Source organism: Aquila chrysaetos, chromosome 24, assembly GCF_900496995.4.
Source record: "Aquila chrysaetos chrysaetos chromosome 24, bAquChr1.4, whole genome shotgun sequence".
In the NCBI taxonomy this organism is placed as follows: Eukaryota; Metazoa; Chordata; class Aves; order Accipitriformes; family Accipitridae; genus Aquila; species Aquila chrysaetos.
In genome coordinates this window covers 17,997,549-18,022,281 of record NC_044027.1, presented here as the reverse complement: position 1 = coordinate 18,022,281, position 24,733 = coordinate 17,997,549, and the positions used below count along the sequence as shown (strand labels likewise).

The 24,733-nt window shown below is 50.0% G+C and overlaps 1 protein-coding gene across 7 annotated transcripts in view; it reads left to right on the top strand.

The window, feature by feature from the left end:
- The window catches only part of KCNT1 (potassium sodium-activated channel subfamily T member 1), a 92,154-nt gene that overhangs the window by 4,587 nt on the left and 62,834 nt on the right, over nt 1–24,733 (top strand). For 4 of the 7 annotated variants that reach the window (XM_030001233.2, XM_030001235.2, XM_030001236.2 and 1 more), the window contains exon 2: nt 11,550–11,729. In XM_030001233.2, the coding sequence (XP_029857093.1) occupies nt 11,550–11,729 (180 nt within the window). Of the gene's footprint in view, nt 1–7,901; nt 7,990–11,152; nt 11,329–11,549; nt 11,730–21,032; nt 21,059–24,733 lie in introns of those variants that run through there. The other 3 variants (XM_030001241.2, XM_030001237.2, XM_030001242.2) reach the window with 3 other exon arrangements.

Below are 24,733 nucleotides of genomic sequence, written 5' to 3'. Positions count from 1 at the left end.
GCATGGCTGTGTCACCCTTCCCTGGAGAACAGCAAAGTAGGTCATCGCCTGTCCTCAAGGCTCTTTCTGCTCTGCAAAAATATTTACAGCATCTATTTGAATCCTCCCAATTCTCCATCAGTGACCTCTTCCTGATCTCCACGCCTGGTTCCCAAGTGCTGCATGCAATTTGTTTTGGAGCTTGTTAGCGTTTCTCTTGCATCCATGCCAAACTGTGCTGGAGTGTGGAACATCTCATTCATCCTTCTTATGAATAAAAAGAGGCAAAGAGCCATACTAGGTCTGAGCACAGGTGCTGCTGGCCTGGTGTCCTTTGCCAGTGGCCGGTGACAGGGACGGAAGGCAGGTACAGAGCGACCATTCCCAGGGCTGTACTGCTGCAGCCCGTCGGATCGGGATCCTGAGCCGGAGGTTGTAGCCAGCAGTTGTGCTTCAAAGACGTGCATGGATACCTTCCCTGGGATTTACCTGGTCCCTCTTGAACCCATTGGCACTTTCTGCCTCTGTAAGAGGATGTGAATTCTCTGATGCAGCTGCTCTTTGTGAAAACGTGCTGCTTTTCCTTTGAGCCTGCTGCCCTGTGATTTCCCTGGGTCCCTACAGCTCTTGTGATGTGCTTGCTCCCTGGTCGTCTGCCCTGATTTCACCTGCCTTCCATCATGTCTCTCTCCAGGCTAAAGACTCCTCCTGATCTATTTAGTCTCTTCTTGTACAAAACACTTTGTAACCCCACAGTTATCTCCGTTGCCCTTCTCTGTGCCTTATCATCTCTGAAGAGTCCCCCCAGAAGCGTGTGTGGCTACGCAGTGGGTTTATCTGTAGTATAAGAGCATCTCCTAATGTTTTGGGTTTTGACCACCACTGACAGTCAGTTGTTGGCTTTGTGGAATTACCTACCGTGACTTTAGCTCTTTTCCGAGTGCTAATTTGCAGACCTTCTAGTGCCTGTGCAGGAAGGTCATTTTCTCCCCTGCCTTTTGGATTAGTTGGCATTTATTGATGCTAATTTTCGTCTGACATTTTATCATTGGGTCAGTCGGTGCTGCAAGATCCTCCTGCAACTGTTTACAGTCAGATTTAGGTTTGACCGTACTGGATAATTTGCAGTCATCACCATCGCTTCTGAATCCACGGAACAGCAGAGACCCTTGTGGGACCCCACAGAAGATGTTTGCCTCAGCGTTCCCCTTCTGTTTGTCTCCTGTCTTCTAATCCAGGAGACATCCCCCTCCTTGTCCCATCGCATCCTGGTCTGGCAGGGTTGACAAGCCTGCCGCCTGGGGTTTATTTCTGTAAGTCTTTGTATCCTTGAACAGTGTGAAAAGACTCTTCCTCCTCCCACGTCTCTATTATTTTCTGCTGTCAATAGAAGGGAGTGTTCTGCAGGGGTCTGGAGCACAGAGAAGTTTCTTCTCCATGCTTCATCCCTAGCAGTTTGGGGCTGTGCAGAAGGGAGAATTTTCCCAGCAGATCATTAGCAAGAATTAGCACTTTTCTGATCTTGCAGCCTTTTTTTTCTTTTTTTTTTTTTTTTTTTGACGTGAGCCTGAAAAATACTGGGCACTGGCAAATTTGGGAGAGGGTATAACAGCTTGGAGTGAGGGGGAGTGAGACACCGCCAGGATCGTGTGCTGTGGGATACCAGATACGCTCCTGTGAATAATGATTCTGGAGAGTAATGAGCTCTGCCTTGAGAGCATCTCCTTGCTCATTCTGATGAGAGCTGGGAACAGATAGCATTGTCCTGCTTGCAACCGGTCATCGACCAAGATGAGGTTTTTGGCTGGTTCCCAAGGTGGAGAGGGTGACATTGGTCCCAGGTAAGCTCCATGCAGGAGGGGAAGCCCCAGGAAAAAAAATGGATTGGGCAACAGCAGAAGGCAAAGGACTTTTAAGCCTCGCTTTAGCTAGAGGTGAGCTTTTCTGTCCCCTGGGCTGGAGGAAGGAGGGCTGCCGTTGCCTGCAGAAGGGTGACTGTGATGGAGTATTAGGATTTGTGGGGACTAAGAAGAGTCCTCGTGGAAAGATTATAACTGGCCAAGACCCACTTGGCTTTCTGGCCTTCCTCATGATGCCAGCTGCTGGAGCAGGGACCCGTGGGACAGCCGAGGGGTAAGTCTGGGTGGTGAGCGTAGCTGCACTGGGATAAGCGATACCTAACGGCTGTGAATAGAGGAGTGGCTGAGGTGTAGAGACTTGCTGTAGTGTCGGTAGGAATTATATTCCCCTTCTTAAGCAGGTAATAGTAGAGGGTTGGCTATTGGCTCCGGGAACAGAGCTGGAGGCTGTGACAAGTGAATTGCTCTCTTTTTAGTCTAATGATCTGTTTAGGTTTAAGACTTTTCATGGTTGGTCGGCATGAATCATGAGCCTGGTGTTATCCCTGTGTGCAACAGCACCCTGCCATTAAAGGCTGGGTGATTTCTCAGGGGACCCTGGTGTACACAGCCTCTGAAAGCTCCAGCGGAACCATGGGGCCTCGCAGCGAGGGATCGTTTCTCACTTCCAGCAGTCCTTGTCGCTTGATTTCTTGAGCAGTGGGGATGATTCTGCTTTTAAATGAACTTGCATGTGCTCCCAGGCCACCTTGCAAATCCAACGCTGTGATGAGAAAAAAAAGGGTCATGTCCTTGCTGGGGCAGGGCCGGGTGCTCTGGGAAACCTGCTCCTCAGCATATAGCTCCTACAAGGAAGATATAGTTTAATGTTGTAATCCATAAATAGCCCTGGAGATTGCTGGGTCAGGAATTTCCCGGCAGGGTTACTGACCTTGGCTCAGCAGGCTGAGTGTGTTTTGGGTTTGTCCCTCCTTCTGAGGTTGTTTGTGACCGAGATGCTGGGAAGAGTGCTGTGGGTGCTCCTGAGTCTGTTCCCGGTGGGAAGGGTCGGGCTGGATGGGTGGCCGCAGGCAGATCTCAGCTGGAGTGTTGTGCCTGTCCTGTCCCTGGGTGCAGATCGCTGGTGTAAGTGGTTTGCTTCCAGTGGGGAGCTGAATCTTCACCTTTGGAGGAAGGCGAGGGAGTGAGGTCCTGCCGGTCCTCCTGTGGCAGGAGCCCTCCCGGCTGCCGGAGCGAGACCCTTGGAGACCCTTGCCCCAAGGACGTTGGGATGGGGAGCAGAGCTGTGGCCTTAGGAAAGCAGGGCTTGGTATGTTGTGCTGTAAGTGATCATCTGAGCTAATTTGCACTCTATTTGCATATTTACACAATAGACTAAACCGGTTGCAAATGGACCGTTATGCTCTACTGCCTGGCTCTGACGGAGTACAAGCCTGGCTGGGTGCTGTTATTACCCTTGCTGTGGAGATGTGGCTCTGGCACTGAGTCAGCAGCGGGGTAAGGAGGCGTCTGGTCCAGCGGGTCCTGCTCTGCCCCGGGCACTGCCCTGCTCTCCCCCGGGCACCGATCGAGGGCCGGTTCCTGGCACCGCTCTGTTCATGCGCTCCTTGAATTCCTCTTTCTGGTCTTGCGTGGATGGCTCTCCCAGGCAGATGGTACGCTCATGTCCCTGGTGCTTGGCACAGCAGGGACCTGAGGGTGACAGACACTGCTCACGAAACCAAAACCCCTGAGAATTCAGTGATGCCTGGAAGCTACTGGGCTTGGGAGGGGGAGCCCAGGCTGGTTCCCTGCAGTAGGCACCACAAATTCTTTCTTCAGCTTTTTCTTTTGGTATTACCTAATATTGCCAAGCAAAGATGAGGAGATAAGTGCCTTGTCCTTCCAGGAGGCTCTTTGAGAGAGGCTGAAGCCCATTTGCTTCCAGAAGTTGGGGGGATGTTTTTTGAATTGCAGCAATGTCTGCAATGTGCTCTTGCTAAAGGACATGGGTTTGGGGTTGCTCTGGGTGGCCCTTGGTGTATGCCTTCTCCTGTGCTCCTCAACCCCTCCCCATCAGCCCTTCCCTGCCATCTCCAGCCTGTTCTTCATCCCACATGGCTGTAGCTGCCTCACAAACCTCTGCAAAAGGGAAGGATGGGATGTGCAATGCCAAAAGTAAAATAGCAAGGGTTAAACTGCAAACTTAGGGCACATGTAGAAAGGGCTCCCAAGGCTGCAGGTGTCCCTTCTGTCATCTCCCCACCATGGCACATACCTGTGCCTCTGGCAGAGGAACAGGGAGTGGGAGTGCAGGGGCTGGCGTGGGTGGTCAGGAAGGCACTGGGAACAAGTCGGTGTGCTGCAGAACGAGGTGCACGTCAAGAGATGAAACCTGGCCACGTGCCGCCGTCTCGCTTCACCGGCGTGGCAGCCCCAGCCCAGGCTTGAGGAAAGGGAGCCGGTCCCGGGAACCAAGGGTATGTAGGATGTGCTTCCCCTCCCTCCTTTCTCCCAGTGTTATTGAGGCTTTGCAATCACCAGGCACATCATCATGACTTGTTTACCTTTGCTTCTGCTGGAAACACCCCCAGCGCTGCCCGGGCCCTCCCTGTAGGATGCTCTTGAGGAAGGGGCTGGCTGCGGCTCCCTCCTCCCGGCTCCCTTGCCCTTGGCAGGGCCACCGACGGATAGCTTCACCGGCCTCCCGGGCATCGGGGCTGGAGGAGCTGAGCTGCCTGCCTGTGCCACTCGTGCGCTCGATGTGCTGCCTTTGGGATCAAAGAGGAGTGAAAAGACTTCTCAGCGGGGCTTTGCCTTCTGTGAGTTTTACCCTGTTGTACAAAGCATACGTGTGCATCAGGCCAGAAGGGAATGAGGAGTCGTGGGGCTCAATTGCTAATATGGGGTTGTCTAATAAGAAAAACAGCTCTGGACCTGGAAGGTACAATTTCTACTTTTATCTTCTAGAAAATAGCATTGCCAGTGGGGAGAAGGCTTGTGGAGCTTTGCACTGACTCACGCTTCCTGTTCATTTTCAATGTGAAATACACAAAATGCTAATTTTTCTGTGAGGCCTGTGGTGCTAAATTGCCCCCGCTTGTTGAAAGCAAAGCGATGGATGGATTTGTCACAGGGCTCAGCAGTTCTGCGGAAGTTTTGAGCAACAGCAGCCCCTGACATGGACAGTCTGACTGTCCATGGAGTTGCAAATTTGGATGCCGGAGTTTAATGTGGGAGACTGAGCACTTTGTATATTGTGTGTGGATATATGTGTGTGTTTATGTGTGTTCTGCAGCTGTTGTACCCACAAAACATGACTTGGGCCAAAGCTGCTTAGAGTATCTGGAAATCATGACTTTGGATGTTGTGATGGGCCTGTTCACATTCCTTGGAGCACTTTAAACTCTTTGAATCAAAAAGCATTAAATCCACAACCATCGTACAAGTAACAAGAAGCTGACAAAACAATTAAATGAAATGGAAGGTGGTTGCGTGTGGATGCAGAAGTGTTTGTGAAGTAGAGAAAATGATCTCATTAAAGGAAATAGACATCCCATCTTTCCCTGATTCCCCCTTTCTGTACCAAGCTCAGGGTGTTAGTGCCTGGGATTTTAGTGCCAGTCTTTTTAGCTCTTTTTCATACATTATCAGAGAGTAACTTTTCAAGTTCATTAGTTCATCATTCCTGTCCCCCTGGTTTGATGTGTGGGATTGCCTGCAATAAATGCTCCTTTCATATGGTTGTTCCATGCAGATGTGGCAGGGGCAGGCTCTGCTCACGCAGCTGGCAGCATTTGTGCTTCTTGTTGATTATGTTTAAGGTTGGGAGTCATTCTGATTGCAATGATTTATCACTTGGTCGTGGGGCTTGTGCTTAGAAAATGGAAGAGATGTTTTTAATGTAGTTTTGCGGGGAAAGAACCCTACCACTTGGCCTGTGCGTGCGTTCCTCCCCACCATGGCTCCTCGCAGAAGGCCATTCAGGCCACACCTTGGTGTAGAAGATCCTCCCGTGGCTCTGGACACATCATCTGGGTTCCAGGACTGCTGATCAAAACGAATGGCATCAGTGAGTCACCAGATGACCTCTGGGGAGGGAGAGGGGATGGTGGGATAACAACTGGGGCTCTTCCTCTGACAAGCTGAGAAGTAACCGACAGTCATGTTAGCTGGTGCTCACAGGGAGATAAGGAACGCGATGCTGAGGCGGTGGCAGAGAAAGCGGATCTGTGCCTGAAATGAGCACCCAAACTCCTCCATGAGGACACTCCCGTGGAGAAATCCTGCCCCGAAGGCTGCTGAGGTTGGTGTCCGGGGAAGGGCGATGCCGAGCCGGTGTGCGAGGCACGCCTGTCGTGGGTCCTAGCTTGCACGTGCGCGTGCCCACGTGTGTGCAGATCCGCTGCTTTCCTTCGCTGCATGGTCTTTGCCCTCTCCTCTGGCTGGGCTGTGTTGTGCTGCCGTGCCAGCTCACTGCCCCTCCTTGCCAAGGGAGCGATGCCAACGCCTGCAGCAGTCGCGTGTCGCCGGCGCGGGAGGGGGGATGCTGTCTTCCAGCCCGGCTCTGGAGACCGAGCATGCGTCTCCCCACGCGCTCGGGCCATTAGGAGACCCCACAGGGACGTCACTCAGAAGGAAAAAACAAAAAGAGAGGGGGGAACAACTGTAACCTGGTAACCATAAGAGCTGTGGGAGGAGAAGCAAATAGAAGATGATTGTATATATTTTAATAAATATAGAAAAAGAAAGGGCAGAATTTCCTGTATGGCTTTGTTCATCAGAGAGGCTCTTGGAGCCTGGCAGCGGCTGAGCTTGCCTTCACTGATGGACAAAGGGTGCAGGGCCAGACTCTGCAGCCAGGGCTGGTGAAACACCGTGGCAGGGAGGAGAGGACGTGGCAGGGTCCTTGCTGTCCTGGGGCAGCCTCTCTCCAAGAGCTCTCATGAGAAGTATCCCATCCCTTGAGTGCAATCCACACACTGTTGCCCTACGATGAGTCTGGGCCAGCAAAGAGCAGCTGGAGTCTCCCGCCCTACCAGTGCCCGGTTGCTGCCCAAAAGGCTGGGTTTAGCCTAGCCACGGTGACGGCCAGGTTGGCTTTGGCTCTCTAACACCAAGTTGTGTTGCAGCCCCACGTCTCTGCCAACAGCAAGAGAAAAGTCAGACCCTGCGTCCGACTCTTGCTCCACCATTGCTCTCGGCCAAGGGATGTCCCTCCCGTCCTGGTAGAGATGATGGGGCAGCAGTTGGCTGCGATGTTGCAGTATGTGCTGGGTACTGAAGCTTGAGGAAAGGTGGCTTTGCCTGGGGAGGGGATGTTGAGATTGGGCACAAGGTACTTGCTTTCCTGGCTACACATCCCCAGATATCCTCCTGGGGGAAGGATGGAATTGGGACAGACAGCTGCCAGCAGGACCTCGTGTCTTTGGTTCCTTCTACAGCACGGAGTAGTGGGAGAGGAGGGATTTATACTGTAGGTTATGCAAGAATTTGCCGAAAATGTAGGTTCAGCTGTTTCTTCTGTTTACGCACCCGAGCCCTTAGAAGGAGGAGAGGAAGGGCATTCTGGGAGGGTCTTCAATAATTTTTGGTGCTGACAGAGCAGGATGTGTCACTGAGAGCTTTGGAGCTCCTGATGGTGCCTGCAGGTCCAGGCAGTTTCATCATGCAGGTACCAGAACATAGGATTATGGGATCTGTTGATGACCTCGGGGCAATTTGGGATTGATATGTGGTGGGAAGCAGGAGGATGCTCTGTGGTTTCTGTGGTGCATACCGTGCAAGGAAGAGGAACTTGGGTTGTGTCTTTCTTCTTCGTTGACACGTATAGTCAAAAACAATAACAAAAATCCTAAACTACATTGCAACAAGCTCCCAGCCCGTGGAGTTTCCTCTGAGGCAAAGCTGCCTCTCGGGTGGTGGGAACCTGAACAGCCTCTGACGAACTCCACAGGGCACGCGCGTCGCAGAGCCCCCGCGGCCAGGCGCAGCCCCAGCCGGCACAGGCAGATGCGTGGACTGTCACTGGTCTTCTGCCTGCATTTCCAGTCTCAGGGGATGGTGCCGTCATCAGCGTAGCTTTCCTGTGTGCCCCGGGTGGAAATACAGCAAGGGAAGAACGTGATTGCGACCAGCCCACGCGTGAGAAAGCTTACTGAAGAAACCCAAGGTTGGTGCAGCTCTGAGGCTCCTGTTAGAGTGTGCTCCAAGGGGCAGCTGTGTTTGCTAAACTGGGATGGTGAATGTGTCTAGCTGCAGATTAACGGTAGGAGAGATCAATGGGGAGATCTGGTTTGGATCACACTCGGCTTGATCTCGGTTCCCGTGTTTCCAAGAGGCTGAGCAGTAGGGTGTCCCCCTCCCGGCGTGCTGATCGCTGCCGGGGAGCTGGCCAAGCTGGGGGAGAGACAGTGTCGTAGCGAGAAAGTGGAATAGTGTTGAGGTTTCCATATGCTGATTACAGCGTGCATTTTTAGTGGTACATGGTTCTGGAGGAAGGAAGGAAAGGGAAGATAAAAATAAAGCTGCAGTCCTGTATTTAGCTATAAACCACTTTGGGATTATTTTTTTTTTTCAGTAGTATTTGAAGACTATGCAATAAACAAGCTTGTTCATGAATTTTTTATTTTATACCACTACTGCTTTGAAGAAGTAGCCGGCTTGCTGTGGCATTTCTATAGCTCAGAATCCCTATGTTTGGGCAGACAGAAGTGTTGCAAATTCTCCGTGCCAGTGTCAGATCTGTGTGCAGTGCAGGAGCACTTTTTTCTAAGACACTGATGTGCAACATATCTTAAAGTCAGTGTGTAATTGATAAAGATGTCTTTATCAAATAAGTGCATGCAATATTTGTCTTACTGAACCTTCATTCAGAATAAACAAATGTGCCAAATTTTAAAAATTCTGAATGATTTCATATGCAAGAATAAGTGAGAATATTTTAAAAATGTAGCTGCTACTGTGGATGGGTGAAGAAACTGAGATGCAAATACATAGCAGAAATTGCATTTCCAGAGATACTGATATAATTGGATTTTACTACAATTTCTTAACACTAATAAAGGACAGTGGTAAATATTTGCTTTGTTTCCTGAATCTGACACATGATCTGAGGCCAAGAGAGATAGATTAATTGGGTTTGAAAAGAATCATGTGGAGTTTAAAAAAAAAAAACCACACCCAAACCCCAAAAGACAAGTGTTTGACATTTGAAGAGGATGGTTGTGTATAGATACGAGTGTCCTTCGCTTTCAATGGGTGCAAGATAAAAGTGGACCTGCCTACCTGGACCTCGTAGGGAGGTGTGGGGAGTATAAGACAGGGTGGTAGCTCTGTGTGAAGGTGCCCTTTCCACACAGTAGTCAGTGTGTCCGTGGCTGTGCAGCCGTAGTGCTCGGCCTTTCCTCCGGGAAAGGAAACAACATGCTCCTTTAAACAGGCACTTAATAATCAATGGAGATTACTGTGTGTGGTGGTCTCCTTCAAATGCAATTATAATCTCCCACATTTGGAGTCAGGCACCTGGGTCCCCACTTTAAAGTATGCATTATAATAAGAGAGTGGATGATTTTTAAAATTTCTTTTTTCTCTCCCTAAAAGTCCAGTTTTAGGATGCTGTCCTGGCCTCACAGCAATAAGAAATCTCAACTGGGCTAGAACTTTGCTGGAGGTGGCCTGGAGAAAGTATGCTTTTGGCATAATTTGTCATAGTTAAGCTCTAAGAGGAAAGACTTAATTGTGGCTTTTTTGTAATTAGATTAGTGTTAGATCCTCCTTTGCAGTGTGAGCTAGAGATGGTCAGCTAGCTTCTGTGCTTATATCAGTCAATCCAGAGGGAGTCCTTGAGTTGACAGGAGTTTGGCTTGATTTCTCTTAAAGACCAAGTTTTGGATCAATGTATATCATAGAATAACTTCCCTGATGCCCAAGGCCCTGCACAGATGCATTACTCGGCGCAGAGCCTCGGCTGTGGTGTGAATATGGCAGCTAAATGGAATTGAAAAGCTCTGGAGGTATAGAATTAAGTGGCAAATAACATCAGTGAAAATCATCCGAAGCAGTGAGAGTGAGCTGTGTTGTCTTCTGGGGCTGTGTTCAGCAGAAATTTCACATGCTGGTTGCTCTTCCAGAAACTTGGGAACAACAGCTGATCAGGACTTTGGAACCTGGTCAGCTGGGAATTATTTACAGGGGTTTGAGTTGTTAAAGGTAGAAGATGGTCTGAGGAGCCTCAGATCCCTTCTCTGCAGCCAGCAGCAAAACTCCTAGATGTCTGCTTATTGCCAATTTAGTATTCAGCTGAAGCTCTTTTGCCTGTATGTAGCTTAGGCAGTATGTACTGGAGGCAAAGCTGTGGGAAGGTGGTAGGAGTGGGTTGGAGAGGCTTTGGGTGGGACCCTTGGAAGTACATCTGACAGGAGTTGGAGCTGTTCAGCTATTTGCCTGCCTCACTGTCCAAAGTTACATGTGAGGGACAAAGAATCAGCTCGCTGCAGAGGCACCATGTCCTCACTTCCAAGCTCTCCCTGTCCTTCCCACTTCCCACAAAGGATCTATGAAATGGGAGTTCCTGTCATGGCATGGATAAATTTCACTGGTGAAGCCAGAACCCAAAGAACCCTGTGATCTTGCCTTGTGTGTCTGTATACTGGCTTTACCAGCACTGGATGGCTTTGTTGCCTTGTGAAGAGAAGTTTCAGCTTAACCCTGATCTGCTATAATTAGTAGCTTTAGCTGACATGGGGAGCAGTATCGTACCCATGTTCTGGTTGGTAAATGTGGTTTGAAAAAGGAGACTAAAGGCAAGCTCTTAATCCTCTGAAATGATAGTTTGAGAGCTGGTTGAGTTTCATCCTTTTCTGTGTGGCAGGGCGGACTGCATGTAGCTGGCCATACACAGCTGTCTTTGAGCCATCACCTTGGGTCTCTCCCAGGCACTGTGATCCCCCCCCATCCTTTGATCAGAGGCATCGGCATGCCAAGGGATGGGTGATATATCCTCCCGGCCACGACACTTGGCGGCTGGACAGATGACTGACTCATCAGTGTTCGCGGTTTCTCATTTAATACTGGGGCTGTTCAGATGATTTAAGTGCCGGTAGTGCAGAGAGGAGGTTGTGCTTCTGCTTCCAGCACGGTTGTGAAGCCATCGCTTTACCTGCCTCCCATCCATACTTTTCTTTGCGGGGGGAGGCTGGGGGTGGATCTGGGTTTGGTTGTCAGCTGTAGATCTATCTTGCGAGCGGTTTTATTTCCTCCTGGCAATTGGGCTTTTCCATTGGCTCCTTTTGCTCTCTGGGTTGTTTTTTTTTTTTTGGGTTTTTTTTTTTTTGCCTGCTGAGGAGCAAATGTCCTGTGCACCGCGCTGCCCTGCGCAGCGGGCTGCGGGACGCTCCGGGGGACCCTGCCCACCCCGCCGGCCCCTCGCCTGAGGCCGGCCGAGCCCCTCGCCACCCATGCCCCCGGGGGGAGCGCTCTGCAGGGGGGGCACCGCCGCCTGCCCCGCAATGTAATTGCAGCCGGTGGGCTGCCAGCCTCTCCCGGCGCGGGGGGGCCGCGGTTCGGGGCAGCGCCGGGCTGTGCGTGTCGGGGTGCGGGTTGCGCGGAGCCGGCCCCGGAGGAGGTGCCGGGGCGGGGGCGGGCGGCGGGGGCGGGCAGGGCAAGGCAGGGTGGGCCCCCACCCCCACCCCCACACCCCCCCCATTGCCGCTGCCCCCTTCTCTCCCGCAGGCTCTCGTCGCCCGGCGGCTGCGGCGGCGGGGACGGCGGCGGGAGCCGCAAGAGCGGGGTCATTCTGGACATCGCCGCCCTGAAGATGACGGAGCTGGAGTCCGAGGTGCTGCCCCTGCCGCCCCGGTACCGCTTCCGCGATCTGCTGCTGGGGGACCAGTCCTTCCAAAGCGACGACAGGTTCGGGGCGCACCGGTGGGGGAGACGGCGGGGTTGGGGGGGGGGGAGCGGGGGGCACGGGGACACGCACACAGCGGGAGCGGGGTAGGGAGGGAGACGCGTACCTGGGGACGCGCACTCGCCGGGAATGGGGACACATACCTGGGGTTGGGGACACCTACCTGGGGGACAGGCGGACCCCCCCGCTCCGGGTGGGACCCCCACGCCCCGAGGGTGGGTGGGGGGACACGGAGCTCTCCGCGGTGCTGAAGCCCGCCCGGTGCGGAGCTCTCCGCGGTGCTGATCCCCGCGGGGCGCGGGAGCTCTCCGCGGTGCTGACGGCCCGTTCCCCTCGCGGCGGCCTCGGCGGGCAGGCAGAGGCTGGCGGGCGTTGGGATGCGGGAGTATAGGGAGTCCGCGGGCACTGGGATGTGTTCGCAGGAACCAGTGGGCGTGCCCGGGCGAGGGGCCACTGGGGTGTGTGTGGGGATGTTGGGGATGGAGGCCATGGGGATGTGTGTGGGTATGCCTCGGACAGTAGGCACGGGGAACGTGCAAGTGTTCCAGGGCTGGTGGACGTGCCGGAGCTGCCGGGCGTTGGGAGTTGTGGGTATACTGGGCCAGCAGACACTGAGATGTGTGGGTATGCTGAGTGGCTTGCTGTGTCTGGGAGTCCCATCAGGCGTTGGCAAGGAGGAAAAGGGACCGCTGTCTGGGAGATGCATGGGATACAGCTGGTGAGGCGAGGGACTGGTGAAACTCCCTGTTAAGCCATATGCAGAGTTTGGGCTGGGCGCATACATTTATTTAAGAGGTAAGGCTCATCCAGCCTGTTCTCAGAGGCTGTCTTTGCAGCCGGGGATGCTGATGGGAGCAGAGTGACTCTAAAGAGCTGCTGTGGATGTGGCACAACTCTCCCTTTCTTGAGCTGCCTAGAGAAATGGCCTTTATGGGTTGAGCGCCAAGCCTGCTATTCCTGTCTGGCTGGCAGGGATTTATTACTGGGTTGAGGGAGCTAAAGCAAAAGGAGGAACGCCATGAGTGGCAAGTGAATTCCATGAGCAGAGCAGTTAGATGAAGAGGAACAAGAACAACCGTCCCTTCAACTCTGTTCATATAAAAATCAAGGAGCTACAGTGCTAATGGGGAGTCAATAAGATTGTCATTTTTTCCCACCAATTAATTGCATGATGTAAACAGAGAGAGCTGTAACTCTTGTTGAAAAAAAACCTTCAGTTGCTGGTGAATTAGCCTTTGCGTAGCTGCTCTGTATCTGGTACACCTGCATCGAGGCTTTTGTGCATCTGTGTTAAAAGGTAGTTTCATTTTTTTTTTATGCATTCCAGTGTCATACAAAAAAAAAAAAAAGTGAATTTCAGTTTGAGAATGTGGGATTTACAAATGTTCTAAACAAGCGTTCCTAACTTTTATAGCTGCATAAGAATTGATCTTTCTCGAAAACAAGTCTGTGATCCTCAAGATTTTAAAGCCCAGATTTCCTTAACAGACACTTAAATATTAGTATAGTTTTGTGGCATCAGGTGAGAGGCTGATTGGAAATTCCAATGCAGAAAATGTTTGGATTTCAGAATGGTTATGATATGGCTCATTTGGATAAGTTTAGAGTTTTAATAGTTTCCATATTTAGGTATTTGAATGGATCTGAAATACAGATGATGACAATTGCAAATTGTGTGGGTTTTCTGCATCTCACTGGTATACCCCTTAATCTTCATTTTCATCTAGATATGAGTGTTTCTGATTCAGAATCTCTCTTTAATTTTAGTGTGGAGATACTAAATTATTTTGGTAAATTCATTAGCCTTATTTCTCAAGTTATCTTTGTTTCACTGGCTTTATGTGCTGCTGTCTTTAGTTGTTTGACTTTCCCCTTCATCTAGAAAATATTGAAAACTTCACAGTGTGTTTGGAAATGCAAATCTATGAGTGCACATTTGCTATTCACATGTAGTCCTCTTGGCTTCACTGGGAGTTGAGGTGGGCCACTGCCGTAGGCTTTCAGAAGTGTTGCCATTAGGCCTCAGTTTCAGTCCAAGTCATTAATGATACTGGGACCTTATAGATGAAGCAAGGTCACTGGAGTAATTATGACTACAGATTAGTCTGTTCCAAACCAACTGAAGAAGGAGCTGATTTAGGCTAGCAGAAGAAAAGCAGAAAGCCTTTTTGGCTTTGCTGTGCTTATAAATACTAAGCAGCTCAGAGATGTGCTTTGAAGTGCTTTGTTACAGCACTGACAGGACTGTGCTGAGTAAAATTCCCCCACGTAAACAGTATGGGGAACTGTGAATGGTAAAATAGAGCTCATTGGACTTATATCTGTAACACTGAAAAAACCCACCCATAGCACTAAATACCTCATTTATTTATAAAAGCAACGCTAAAAACATTAGCGTCTCAAATATGTGCTTTTGAAAAACTCCCGTAGAATAATAGTGTGCTGATGAAAGTGAGGAGGTTTCTGGGGTCAGTGGAAGGCTGAAAGGATGGCAGGCTGTAGGGGAATCCAGGTTTCGCTGCTTCTGGGGAATTAGAACCACTTCTGTTAGAGATGTATTAATCCATCCTCGTCACAGAGGATGCTGAGGAGACACCAACACTGGACTGAAGTAAGAGAATGAGGTAATGCTGGAGCTTGAGGAGACGAGAGCTTTCTGGAACAAGTAGATAATTAGAGAGCTGTGGTATGGCAGGAGGAGAGAGTGTGTCCAGATAACCCACAGAACTGAAAGAACTAATCAGTGAATATGAGGTGGAATAGGTAAAATACGCTGCTCCTATTTTACTTTTCTTTTTAAAATGCGAAAGGTGAAGACAGTCTAACTAAGTAAGGCTTACTCTTTGGCAGGTAGACTGATTGACATGAGAATTAAAATAATACTTTGAATGTTGTGTGGAGGATGGTAATAAATTAGCTAGGAAGCAAATAGGAAAAGACTGGCTGGAAGAGAAATGGGGGAGGTAAATGGATTTGTGCAACAGAGAGAGAAAAGCCTAATGACAAGCAAATCTAGAGTTGTCAAATGGAAGTGCTCCTTCCAACATCTTCTTATTCATCTTTGGAACTCACTACCAGGAAGCATCTGGAAGACTTTGGGCTTAGCTGTATTTGAATGCAGTGCAACTGTATTTAAATACCATGCTTGACATTTTTGCAAGGCAGGTCTTTAGGTTATAGAAACAGGATTAACAGTCATTCAGCTCTAAATTTCCAGAGGATACGAACTGCAGTCTCAGGGCATAAATCTGGCTAATAGGGACGGGGAGGTAATTTCTCCGTTGGGGGAGAGAAGGTTCTTTTTGGGAACGTTGAAGTTGCCTCAGTTGTCTGACATAAGTCCTGTCTGGTTTAGAAGTTTCTTTCCCTCTTTTTGGAAGGTTCTGTCAATGTCAATACTGGGAGAAAAAGAGATCTGTACTGCTCTCTTATGGCAGTATTGCATTTCTTATCTCACTGATGTTTTGTTGTCATGAAAGTATTCAGAGGCACTGGAATATAACAGTAAAGGCAGAGTTTAAGATGTTGAGCCTGTAACAAAAAGAAGGTGAAGAACTGGGGGAACGAATACTCCTTGTGCCTGGCTGCCCTTTCATGTACTTGGCACACAACTCCTCCGGTCATGGGAATCCTCTGTGCAATGGTAGCTGTGGGTGTCAGAGCAAGGCCAAGGGGTGCTGCTGAAAGGGAGAAGGAGCGGAATGCAGCATCCCATCAATGCTGCAAGTTTGGGCTCTGTAAGGAAGGCTTCTGTTCTAAAGTGATACTGGTATTTGCTGATTAAAGGCAGCTGAGAAAGCACATCTGCTGAATTGATAAATATTGTTTTATACCACAAGCTGTGGCATCCCTTTGATCTTTGCTGTCCTGACTACGGCAGTTTTTGATCTCCTGCATTCTCTTTTCTTGGACAGTGCTGACAACTGAGTTGGGGCATGTATAAAAAAAGCCCATAAATAAAATTAAACTGTATCTCGGAGAAGTGCCATTAGGAGCTTATTTGTTGCCTAATTTAAATAGTCTGAACACTTTCCAGAAAACCGTTGTCAGAAGCCACAGTCCTATTTACAGTAGCAAGAAGTAATGGATGTCACTTTGATTAAGTGCATTTTTCTGAGGCTAATTATCAGCAAAGAATCATTTTGATGGATGAGGATGTTTGGAAAAGCTGCCTGTGCAGAAGAATTCAGCAACATCTTTATAAAAATTTTATTATCACCTGTTTCAAATCAAAGATTTTTCGGATGTTGCATAACCAAGAAGAGAGAGGCTTGTAACAACTGGGGTGAATCCTTTCAAGTTTCTACTTCCAGGTTAGATAGATTTTTGAAAACTTCTTTGGCTGTTAACTGACATCTGCTCCTTGTTGCTTGAATTTGTCACTGACTGGTGGCTCTAAATCATAGGTTGCATTATATTTGGCACAAGCAAACTGGAGTGCTGAAATATCAGGCTTGTAGGATCTTATCCTTGCAGTTTTCATGCTAACATGCCCTAAGTGACTTCCTCATCAAATGCATTATTACATTAATGGATCTGAGCAGTTTTGTGTCCCTGTGTCAGGATCCTTGAATATGTCTGCAGCTGAATCCCCACTTCATTGCTCTTTGATTTAATGGGCAATTTTCCTCATTTTATATGGAAGATGCAGATGCTAATTGGAAAATTCCAGTTTGTATCCAGAAGTTAGAGACAGTTATTTCTGTGAGGGTGAGGTAATTGCCAATATTTTAGGTTCTGGACTGCAGTGTCTGTTCAGGCTGTACTGTCTGCGCTTGTGAAGGTTTGTACCCAGATTTAGGAGATCCAGCTCTGATGCCTGTGTGCCACAAAACTCCTCTGGCAAAGGCTCTTCATCTAGCAGTTTGATCCCTTGCTTGTGAAAGTGGGATGAAGGTATTTATTGTCTAATACCCCTTCCCTCAATAAGCGTGTTAAGACCCCGTCTCCCACCAGCTGTGTGTACAGAATCTCGCAAGGGGTGACTCAGTCTCAGTTGCGATGCCTGAGCCCAGCTCCAGACCAAGTAATAAATAACACTGGTGAAGGAGGTGGGATCCGAAACAGAAACTGAGGAGTGCCAGTGTGACCGTTTGAATTGAATTGATTCTCCTCTGCTTTTGCCACCTGGCAAAGCAAAATCAAAACACTTATTAATTGGATTAGGCTGATTTCCTGAGTCAACACTTTGTCAAAAAGTTTCTGTCTGACAGTACACAAACAAGTGTGTACTCCTGAAAGCTCAGCCAGCCTGCGGCAGTAAGCCCGCTCCTGGTTGGAGCGACTGCTGCTCTGTGTGGGCTCCTGCTCCTGAGCCAGGCAGCAAGGCAAGTCGGGCAGGTGACAGATACTGGTGTAGCTCTTTCCAAAGTGGATGCCTATAGCTCTGCTGTGCCAGCCAAAGCTGGGGACAAGATCGAATTCCGTCCCCAGGTACCATCTAAGTTGTCGGAGAAGCTGCCGGCCAGGAGCCTCAGAGCTTATGGGGGGCAAACTGGACAAAGGACGCTCCTCCGACGGGGCTTCTGCCCGCTCTCTGAATGAGTGGGCAGGGGCGTCCCAGGGACCAGGCATCTAGCATGGCTCTTCCGAAGCACGGTGCCTTAGGTCTAGACTAGCAGAGCTTATAGCAGTGTAGGGAAAAAGGACCTGGGGCAGGGTGTTGGCGTACTTAAATCTGCTGCCAGTCCCATTTGCCACCTTACATGGAAGAGTAACCAAGAAGCCTGCGCTCCACAGTCCTGGGTGGCCGGGTCCTCTCCAGCGAGGGTGGCTGCAGCAGGTCCTCTCCCTTAGAGGCAAACCCAAAATATATTGCCACTGGATTCCTCAGCCCGGCTCCAGATGGGATGTACTGGGGTGAAGAGCGTGTTGGAAGCCTGGGGCAGCTTCATATAAAGCATTTGGGTTTTCTTGTGTTTGTAGATTTTTTCTTTTAATGATAGATATCATTCTTAATTGCGGTTTGCTTTTTCAGTTGTTCTGAAAGGCTGCAGTGATGAGTACTAACACAGAGTCTTAACTGAAGTGCTGTTTGGAGTTTTTTTAAATTGATATTTCCTTGTAGCTATTGGTGTGCCTTTGCGTATTCATCTTAAAGCAGGAATGCCTGGACATCAGCAGAAATATTAGGGAGGTTATGAAAGTAATAGAGTAAAGAGAAGAAATGCACTTCTCTTATAATTATATCTATTATTTTATTTAAAAAAAAAGTCAGTACTCTTTTCAGGGATATTGCTTTTACTGTCAGTAATGGACCTTGCTAGTAACAAAAATAAGTGCACACAGCGGTCTGGTGGAATGAGTGGAGGTGTCCCTGGGGTGCTGCAGTACGTACAGCTGTGCCCTGATGAAAAGGAAGAACAACACTGATTTTCAGTTATTTAGCGCAATTTAACACTACGGGCTCAAATTTCCATCCCTCCCTGGTGTATTTTCTCGGTTTATTTACTTTCACTTTGGTTTCTATTCAATTTATTGGGAGGATGGGCTTGAAAGGGAAAACGTAGTCTTTCAAGTTACCTGAGAGTACCTGTCCAAGTAAAGGGCAAAGCATGAGCAAGGGTGGCAGAGCACCACGTCCCTGCTGAGAGCGGTGGGTGTAGTCCCAGCAGAGACTTACACCACTTGAGGATCTGGTTTTTTAGCTTACGTTGTGTGCAAGAGCAAAGGGGAAGGGCAGGGCCATGGGGAGGAGTGACAGCCCTCGCAACCCAGCAGTGAGCGCTTGCTCTCCAGGTGCTCTGTGAGCTGGGCACGCTGTCAGGGGAGCACCTAAGTGGCTGACGTTGGCCTTACTGAAGGAAAATTAAACACACTGGCAAAATGAACATTTTTACTCCCCATGACCAGTTGTACAGGACATGCAGAAAGTCCTAACTGAAAAGTCTCCTGCAGTGAAACTGAAGAAATAGAGTGCAGAGTGGCATGAAAAATGTTGGAGTCTTGCATCCTACCATGGTTAACTAGGACAAATCTCCTTGCACGTGTTCCTGGCGTGAGACTGATGCCCGGTGGGGACATCACTGGTTGGTCCAGCTGTTCATAGGCCTGGTGCACCTTTCTGCCTGGGGCTTCTTGGAGCTCCTGTGCTCAGATGGACGGCTGCTTAAACTTGCCGGTAAAGAGCAGAGAACAGAAATCACGTGCGAGCCAGTGGAAGAAGCTTGGTCACATGCAAGGTCTAGGCAGAGATCTACAAGGGACGTGGGTCCCTTTTGCACCAGGGAAGTATGAATGTGAGTCTGTGTCCACAGATCTGGTGAAGAAACGGTGATATTTGTCATCGCAGCAAAACCCTGCGTCTGCAGAAATCAATGGGAGTGTTGCTGTTGGCTTGGGTGAGGGTGGAAGGTCAGGCTGAGACCGAAGCTATTACCACTGCTGTAGTGACAGTATGAGAAACAACTTGGCAGCTGTAGCTGTAATTGCAGAGAATGCATTAAATTTTTCTGCTATGTTTTCCCACTGCTTTGTCTCGTCACAGTTGCATCTTTGTTCCCAAGGGAAATAATTTATTGCCATTCTGAAGGTGGTGCTCGTTCCTTTTCCTCTGCACAACCTGTTCGGTGACTGACGGCATGTAGGGAGCATCGGAGCTCAGGCTTCCCCCGCTCACAGCCTTAGGGGAAACGGGGGCTCGACTCCTGCCGCACATTCACTGCCTTCTGCAGCCAGCCCTGTCCTAATGCCGGCTCTACTTGGGCGTGTGCTGCTCTCACACAGACCCCTGTGTGGTCGTGGTTAAAGAGATCACAGGCAGAGCCTAAATAAATTGGTTCGTAAATCCCACCCCCCCCCTTACATTTTCCTGTAAGGCGTAGCATCTCAGAGACTTCATTTTGTGGTAGACAATGCAGCAGAGGGGTTTAGAGAGGAACAAAAGGCCTGAAATTTGGATCGAAACATCTCTGTTTCTGAGAAGTTCCACCAACAGAGAGGATTAATTCTTTGTCTACTATTTTCAGCTCTGCTTATCAAGAGAGATGTGAACACATTTGCCTGCTGAAGCCCTGCAGCTAGTGCAGATTTCCTTGCCATGCTGCATTTGCCTCTGCTCCACTGCCACTTGCTTGGATCCATAGCAAAGATGTAGATATTAATTTGCAAAGTAAATACCTCATATTCCTCCTGACTGACAGTTCAGTCAATGGGTCATATGGGCACTGTACAAACATCTTGCCAGCTACCCACAGAATTGGGCTGGCCGCAGTTTGCCTGCGAAGGGTTGGCAGGGCAGGCTGCTGGGCAGTGCAAGGCTGAGCAGCACCAGCCTCCAAGTCCCTGAATCTGGAGATTTCTGCTAGTATCAGTCTATTAATTTGTTGCACTGCTGCACTAAAAATAATTTTATCTTCCATTCTTTCTTATCTTTCAGAGAGTTCAGAGTTTAGATTACATTGCTATATGACACTTGGTATAAAATGCTACTGCTGAAATTTATCTGCGATCACGACCTCATTTCCTTCCTCTGTGGAGCATTTAGTTGCCATTTTAGCAAATTCACAGCTGGCTGTTTTACTGCAGGGAGATGATTGAAGTCCAACCTGCTGGAGAGCGCAGGTCCCTGGGGATGAAGGTCTGTGGGGAACAGCAGTCTCTGCTCTCCTGTCCTGTCCCAAAAACCTTATTGTGTGTGTCTTAAAATCTCCCCTGCATAACCAGAGGGCTGGGAGGAGGTTTCCAGGGTTGCGGGTTCCCTGCATAGGCTTCAGCATTGCCCCTTCAATTTTTCTAGACAGTAAATAATTGATAATGAAGGAGTTTGTGGTGATAGACTTGAAATCCAGGGCTTAAGTCATGGTGGGACAGATAGGTTGTGGACATTAGCACATCACTAGCAGATCAAAGTAAAAAAAAAAAGGCATGTTTTCCAAATCTCTCAAACTCAGAAAACTTGTTCCTTCAAGCAGGAAGCCTGTAGTAGTGGGTGAAGCAATGCTTTGCAACAGTTATGTAACTTGCAAGCATTTTAAAGAGTTATTTTCTCTTCTAAAACTCCATCAGACATTTGTTGCAGGGGGCAGGTGTGCCTCTGCAAGGGCCATCCACAGCTTTCTGGAAGAACTCCAGGAGCTTCGAGTGGGCTTTGCCTCTTCGGACTTGCACCGGGGCCACAATTGCATGGTCTTGCTTATGTCTTCTTCCTAAAGACAGACCATCTGGTTCTCTTCTGATCATCCTTCTTCAAGAGACGGTCTGGGGCTGTGCTGTTTGCTGACAGTCAGGCAGGACATCGAAGCAGTGTTTTGTGAGCGGAAGCTGCAAAGCAAAGTCTGCAGGCAGGCGAAACACATCGGGATTGTGACATCTCCAAAGCAATGGCTTTGTGGTCAGTTCCAATGTGCTGGGTGCAAGCCCTCTATTTCAGGAATGAAAGTTTCTACAGTCAGATGGTATTTGCTGCGTGTGAGGGTACCTGTACACAGGCGTGTTTTCCCCTGTGTTTTTCTAAGATATTTTCCTCATTCACTAGGATCTTTCTTGCAATGGAGAGGGTGCAGCTTGCTCACGCTCTCTCCAATCCAATGCAATCATTGTTTTTCCCTGCCTGCTTTTTTGCAGCAGTTGTGTGGGTGTGCATATATGCATAGCACAATGTACAAGTAGCCACGGCCACAGCCTTTGAGAGTTCAGAGCCGGGCCAGGACGTGGGCGCAGCCGGAGGGAAGGAAGGAAGGAGGAATCGTGCTGAAGGCTGAGGCTAACAGCATATGCTGAGCGAGCCCATTAGCGGGGGGCGGGGAGCTCGTGGGGTCAGCTGGGTAACGTAAAGAGTGAAACGGCAATGAATTAAATGGGTGAGATCAGTGGTTTGCTTCAAGGGCACAAGACTGAAGTGTGGCGAGAGGGGGGCCATATGCAGCGAGGTGTCGCCTCGCTGAAACCAAGAGGTTCATTCACCCCTTCCCTTTGTAGGGTTACTCTTTCGATGTATTAAAGTCTTGCCTCATGTGAGCTAAAAAATGGAGTGAGGGTTGGTCTTGTACCTGAACGCGTTGGTTCAGAAACAACCTGCTTTTGCTCAGTGCAACCGCTGCTTGCAAAGTTGGGCACTAGCGAGGTGCCAGCTGTCTTGCGGCGGCGTTGTGCCGCTCTGTGCCTCGGCACGCTCCGGCAGGCTGGAACCGGAGCTCCCCCGGCTCCCTGGCGCTGGAGCTGCTCCCAGCTGCGGTGTGAGGAGCAGAGCTGAGCCCTCGCCTCTTCCCTCGGGGAGCGGAGCAGCGGAGCAGCCTTCCACTGCCTGGGGGGGTTTGTGTCCCCGGAGGGGGTGTTGGGTGTTGCAAGGAACTGATGGAGAAGAGTGCAGGTCTTCGCCGTGGCCAGTGCAAACCTCCTTCTGTTGCTTGGGGGTGTCCATATTGGACATGAGCTCTTTTCTCACCTGCTTGGCATCGCTCCCCTGACTCGCGTGGGGCTGCCGGTGTCTGACCCTCCCTCTGTGCCTCGCTGCGGTCAGTTTACTGAGCCAGATTTCATGTCTACTGTTGTCACCAGTTTCTTTGTCACAGATGATTTTTGCTGCTGCTCTTTCATAATACTGTGGTAGAGCCCTCTTGAGGACAACACAAACATGACTCCTATCCAACAAAACTCCCCAAACACGGGGAAAAATTGTAATTTTCTTATTCTCTCCAGGACTCTTTGCTGTCACATCTCTTCTAGCTTTCGGCTGTAGCTTTGCATAAAGCTGACTGATGTGCTGCGTTTGCATGTGAGTTGCTGGATATGCTATCCGGGGGATGCAGGGGGGTGTGGAGGGGGTATGTCCGTGTCTCCTGTCCGGGCAGCAGTCCTTGTGCTCCCCCTGCAACAGGAGCTTAGCCAAGGCTGGAGGCTGAGATCCTCCACCCGGCCTGATCCTGCCTGGAGACGTGCGAGGGTCCTGAGGAAGGTGCTGTCATCCTCCTGTCTGCAGGTCCTGAAACTCTTGGAGTTAAACGTGGATCTGCAGATTGTCTCCCACCCTTCCTTGTGTGCTGCTTTTCTTCCCACGCTGGCTATTCCCTGGTCCTGGTTTGCAGAGGGCTGTGATGAGTTCCTTGCTCCGGGCTGGGGCTTGTTCTCCTGCAACACTGGGAACAGCCACGGATACTGTGTGTTTGTCAGCCTCAGCTATCTGGTACAACAGCATGATTTTCTAAAAAAGCTTCATTTTAAGGTCAGGTAAAACCCACCACATCTTCTGTGATCAATCTGTCATTGAGATCTGCTGGATTTTGCTAAGTTTGGGTGGCGATTCCTGCTGCGTGGCAAACACCCGTGTGCTCTCCGCTTTGCAGGCTGCGGCTCCCGCGGGGCCTGTCGCAGCTTCTTCGGGCTCTGTGCCGCTCAGACCGGGTCTCCAGCCGGTGGGCTCACGTAGCCGCCGTCCGCAAGCGCCGCAGATCGGCGCGGCGGCGGGTCTGCGGCGTCTTCGGGAAGGAACCGTGGGGGAGTGCGGCGGGGAGGCTGCGGAGCGAGTGCCGGTACTACAGCGGCTGTGTTTGGATTAGTGACTCTGCCGCGCTTCCTGCAGCCCACGCAGGCTCCTGCAGGAGCGGGAGCGTTGCTCTGCAAATTTAGCAGCTACCTTTAGGCAGGGAGCAATTACTTTTCGGGCTGTGGGTAGAGTCATTGAGCCTTTCTGCATGTCTCATATCCGTGCCGGTGGTGACTGTTAGCAAAGCCATTGCTTTGGTTGAGCTTTGCTGCAATCGGTTTCTGACTTCAGATGGATACAAGCAGATTTATTTGGGTACTGGACATTCTAAGTGCTGTGCTGCTGCTTTGGCCTGGCCAGCCCTCTGGGAGCCTTGGCCGTGGGTCGGTGGCCCAGTGAATCCAGCCCCCGTTGCTGGGGTGCCAAGCGGTAGTTAGAGCACGACGCACAAACACCACGGTTCAGTGGCAGAGTACGTGCTAGCTCCCCGATGGCAGGAGCTGTCAAGAAAAGCGTTTCCTCTGTCTAGGAGAGAGGAACGTTTCTGGGGAGCAGGTGCTGAAGATGTTTAGCAAATGTCAGCTTGAGACCTTGCCATCCTGTGGGCAGAAGTGACATCGCTGAGAAATGTGTTATCCTGTCAGAAAGCAGCAAAAAATCCACCAGCTAAATGTTTACGAGCAAGGCAGGCCTTTGCCAAAAGTGGGTGTTTTTCCACCCCTGAGACTCATGGAGCGACAGCTCCTTGGAGTAGCGGGAATCCTGCTCCCGCACACGCGGAGGCTGAAGGCAGAAGCCATTGGCACCGGCCGGGCAGGGCATCGCCATCCCTCCTGGGCAAAGGCTGCCAGCCTCTGCTGACCCCGGAGCCACGGCTCCTGCCTTCTCTTCTGTTTTGGGGTTTTTTTTTTTCTCCCTTGGCTTCTCTCTGGATTTTAGCAAGAAGCAGCCTGTGAGCTTCTCCCTGCCTCTGCTCCGGAGCCTGGAGCCTCGGTCGGCAGGGGTGGGGGGAGGATCTCGCCTCCTTCCCCTTCTGCGCTGAGCAGGGACCAGGCAGGGGCGATGCCAGACGAGCAGCTCTGGGGAGATGCGGATGCCTCTGTCTGATGAGTGTGGCTTGGCCTCGCGACTTGTGTAACTTGGGTTTTGACAGAGCTTGGGTAGCTGGGGCTCAGCCAGCGCTGCTGTTTATCGCTGATCCTGATGTGTTATCTCTATTTTTACTGGTGAGATTAGGCAGGTTGTGCCCCGCTGCAGGCAGAGAGGAACCAAACGCTTTCGGTTTAGAGATTGTCTCAAGTCTTCTGCTAGTTCAGCTGAGTTGGTCTCATAACTATTACCGTTAGGACATAAGCATCTGGCCGAGCCACACTGCATTATTTCTGAATGCCTTAATCAATCCCCTAGAGCTATTTAATTTGACAGTGGCCTTCTTACTGCACGCAGTGTGCTATTTTGTATGCGAGCAAAAAAGCTTACACAGAAAGGTTTCCTGCAGATGGGTACTAAATACAGTTTTTCAAAGCTAAAACACTGTCTAAAACTTTTCTTTTCAGACCAGCTATGGATGTGGTTGGATGACTG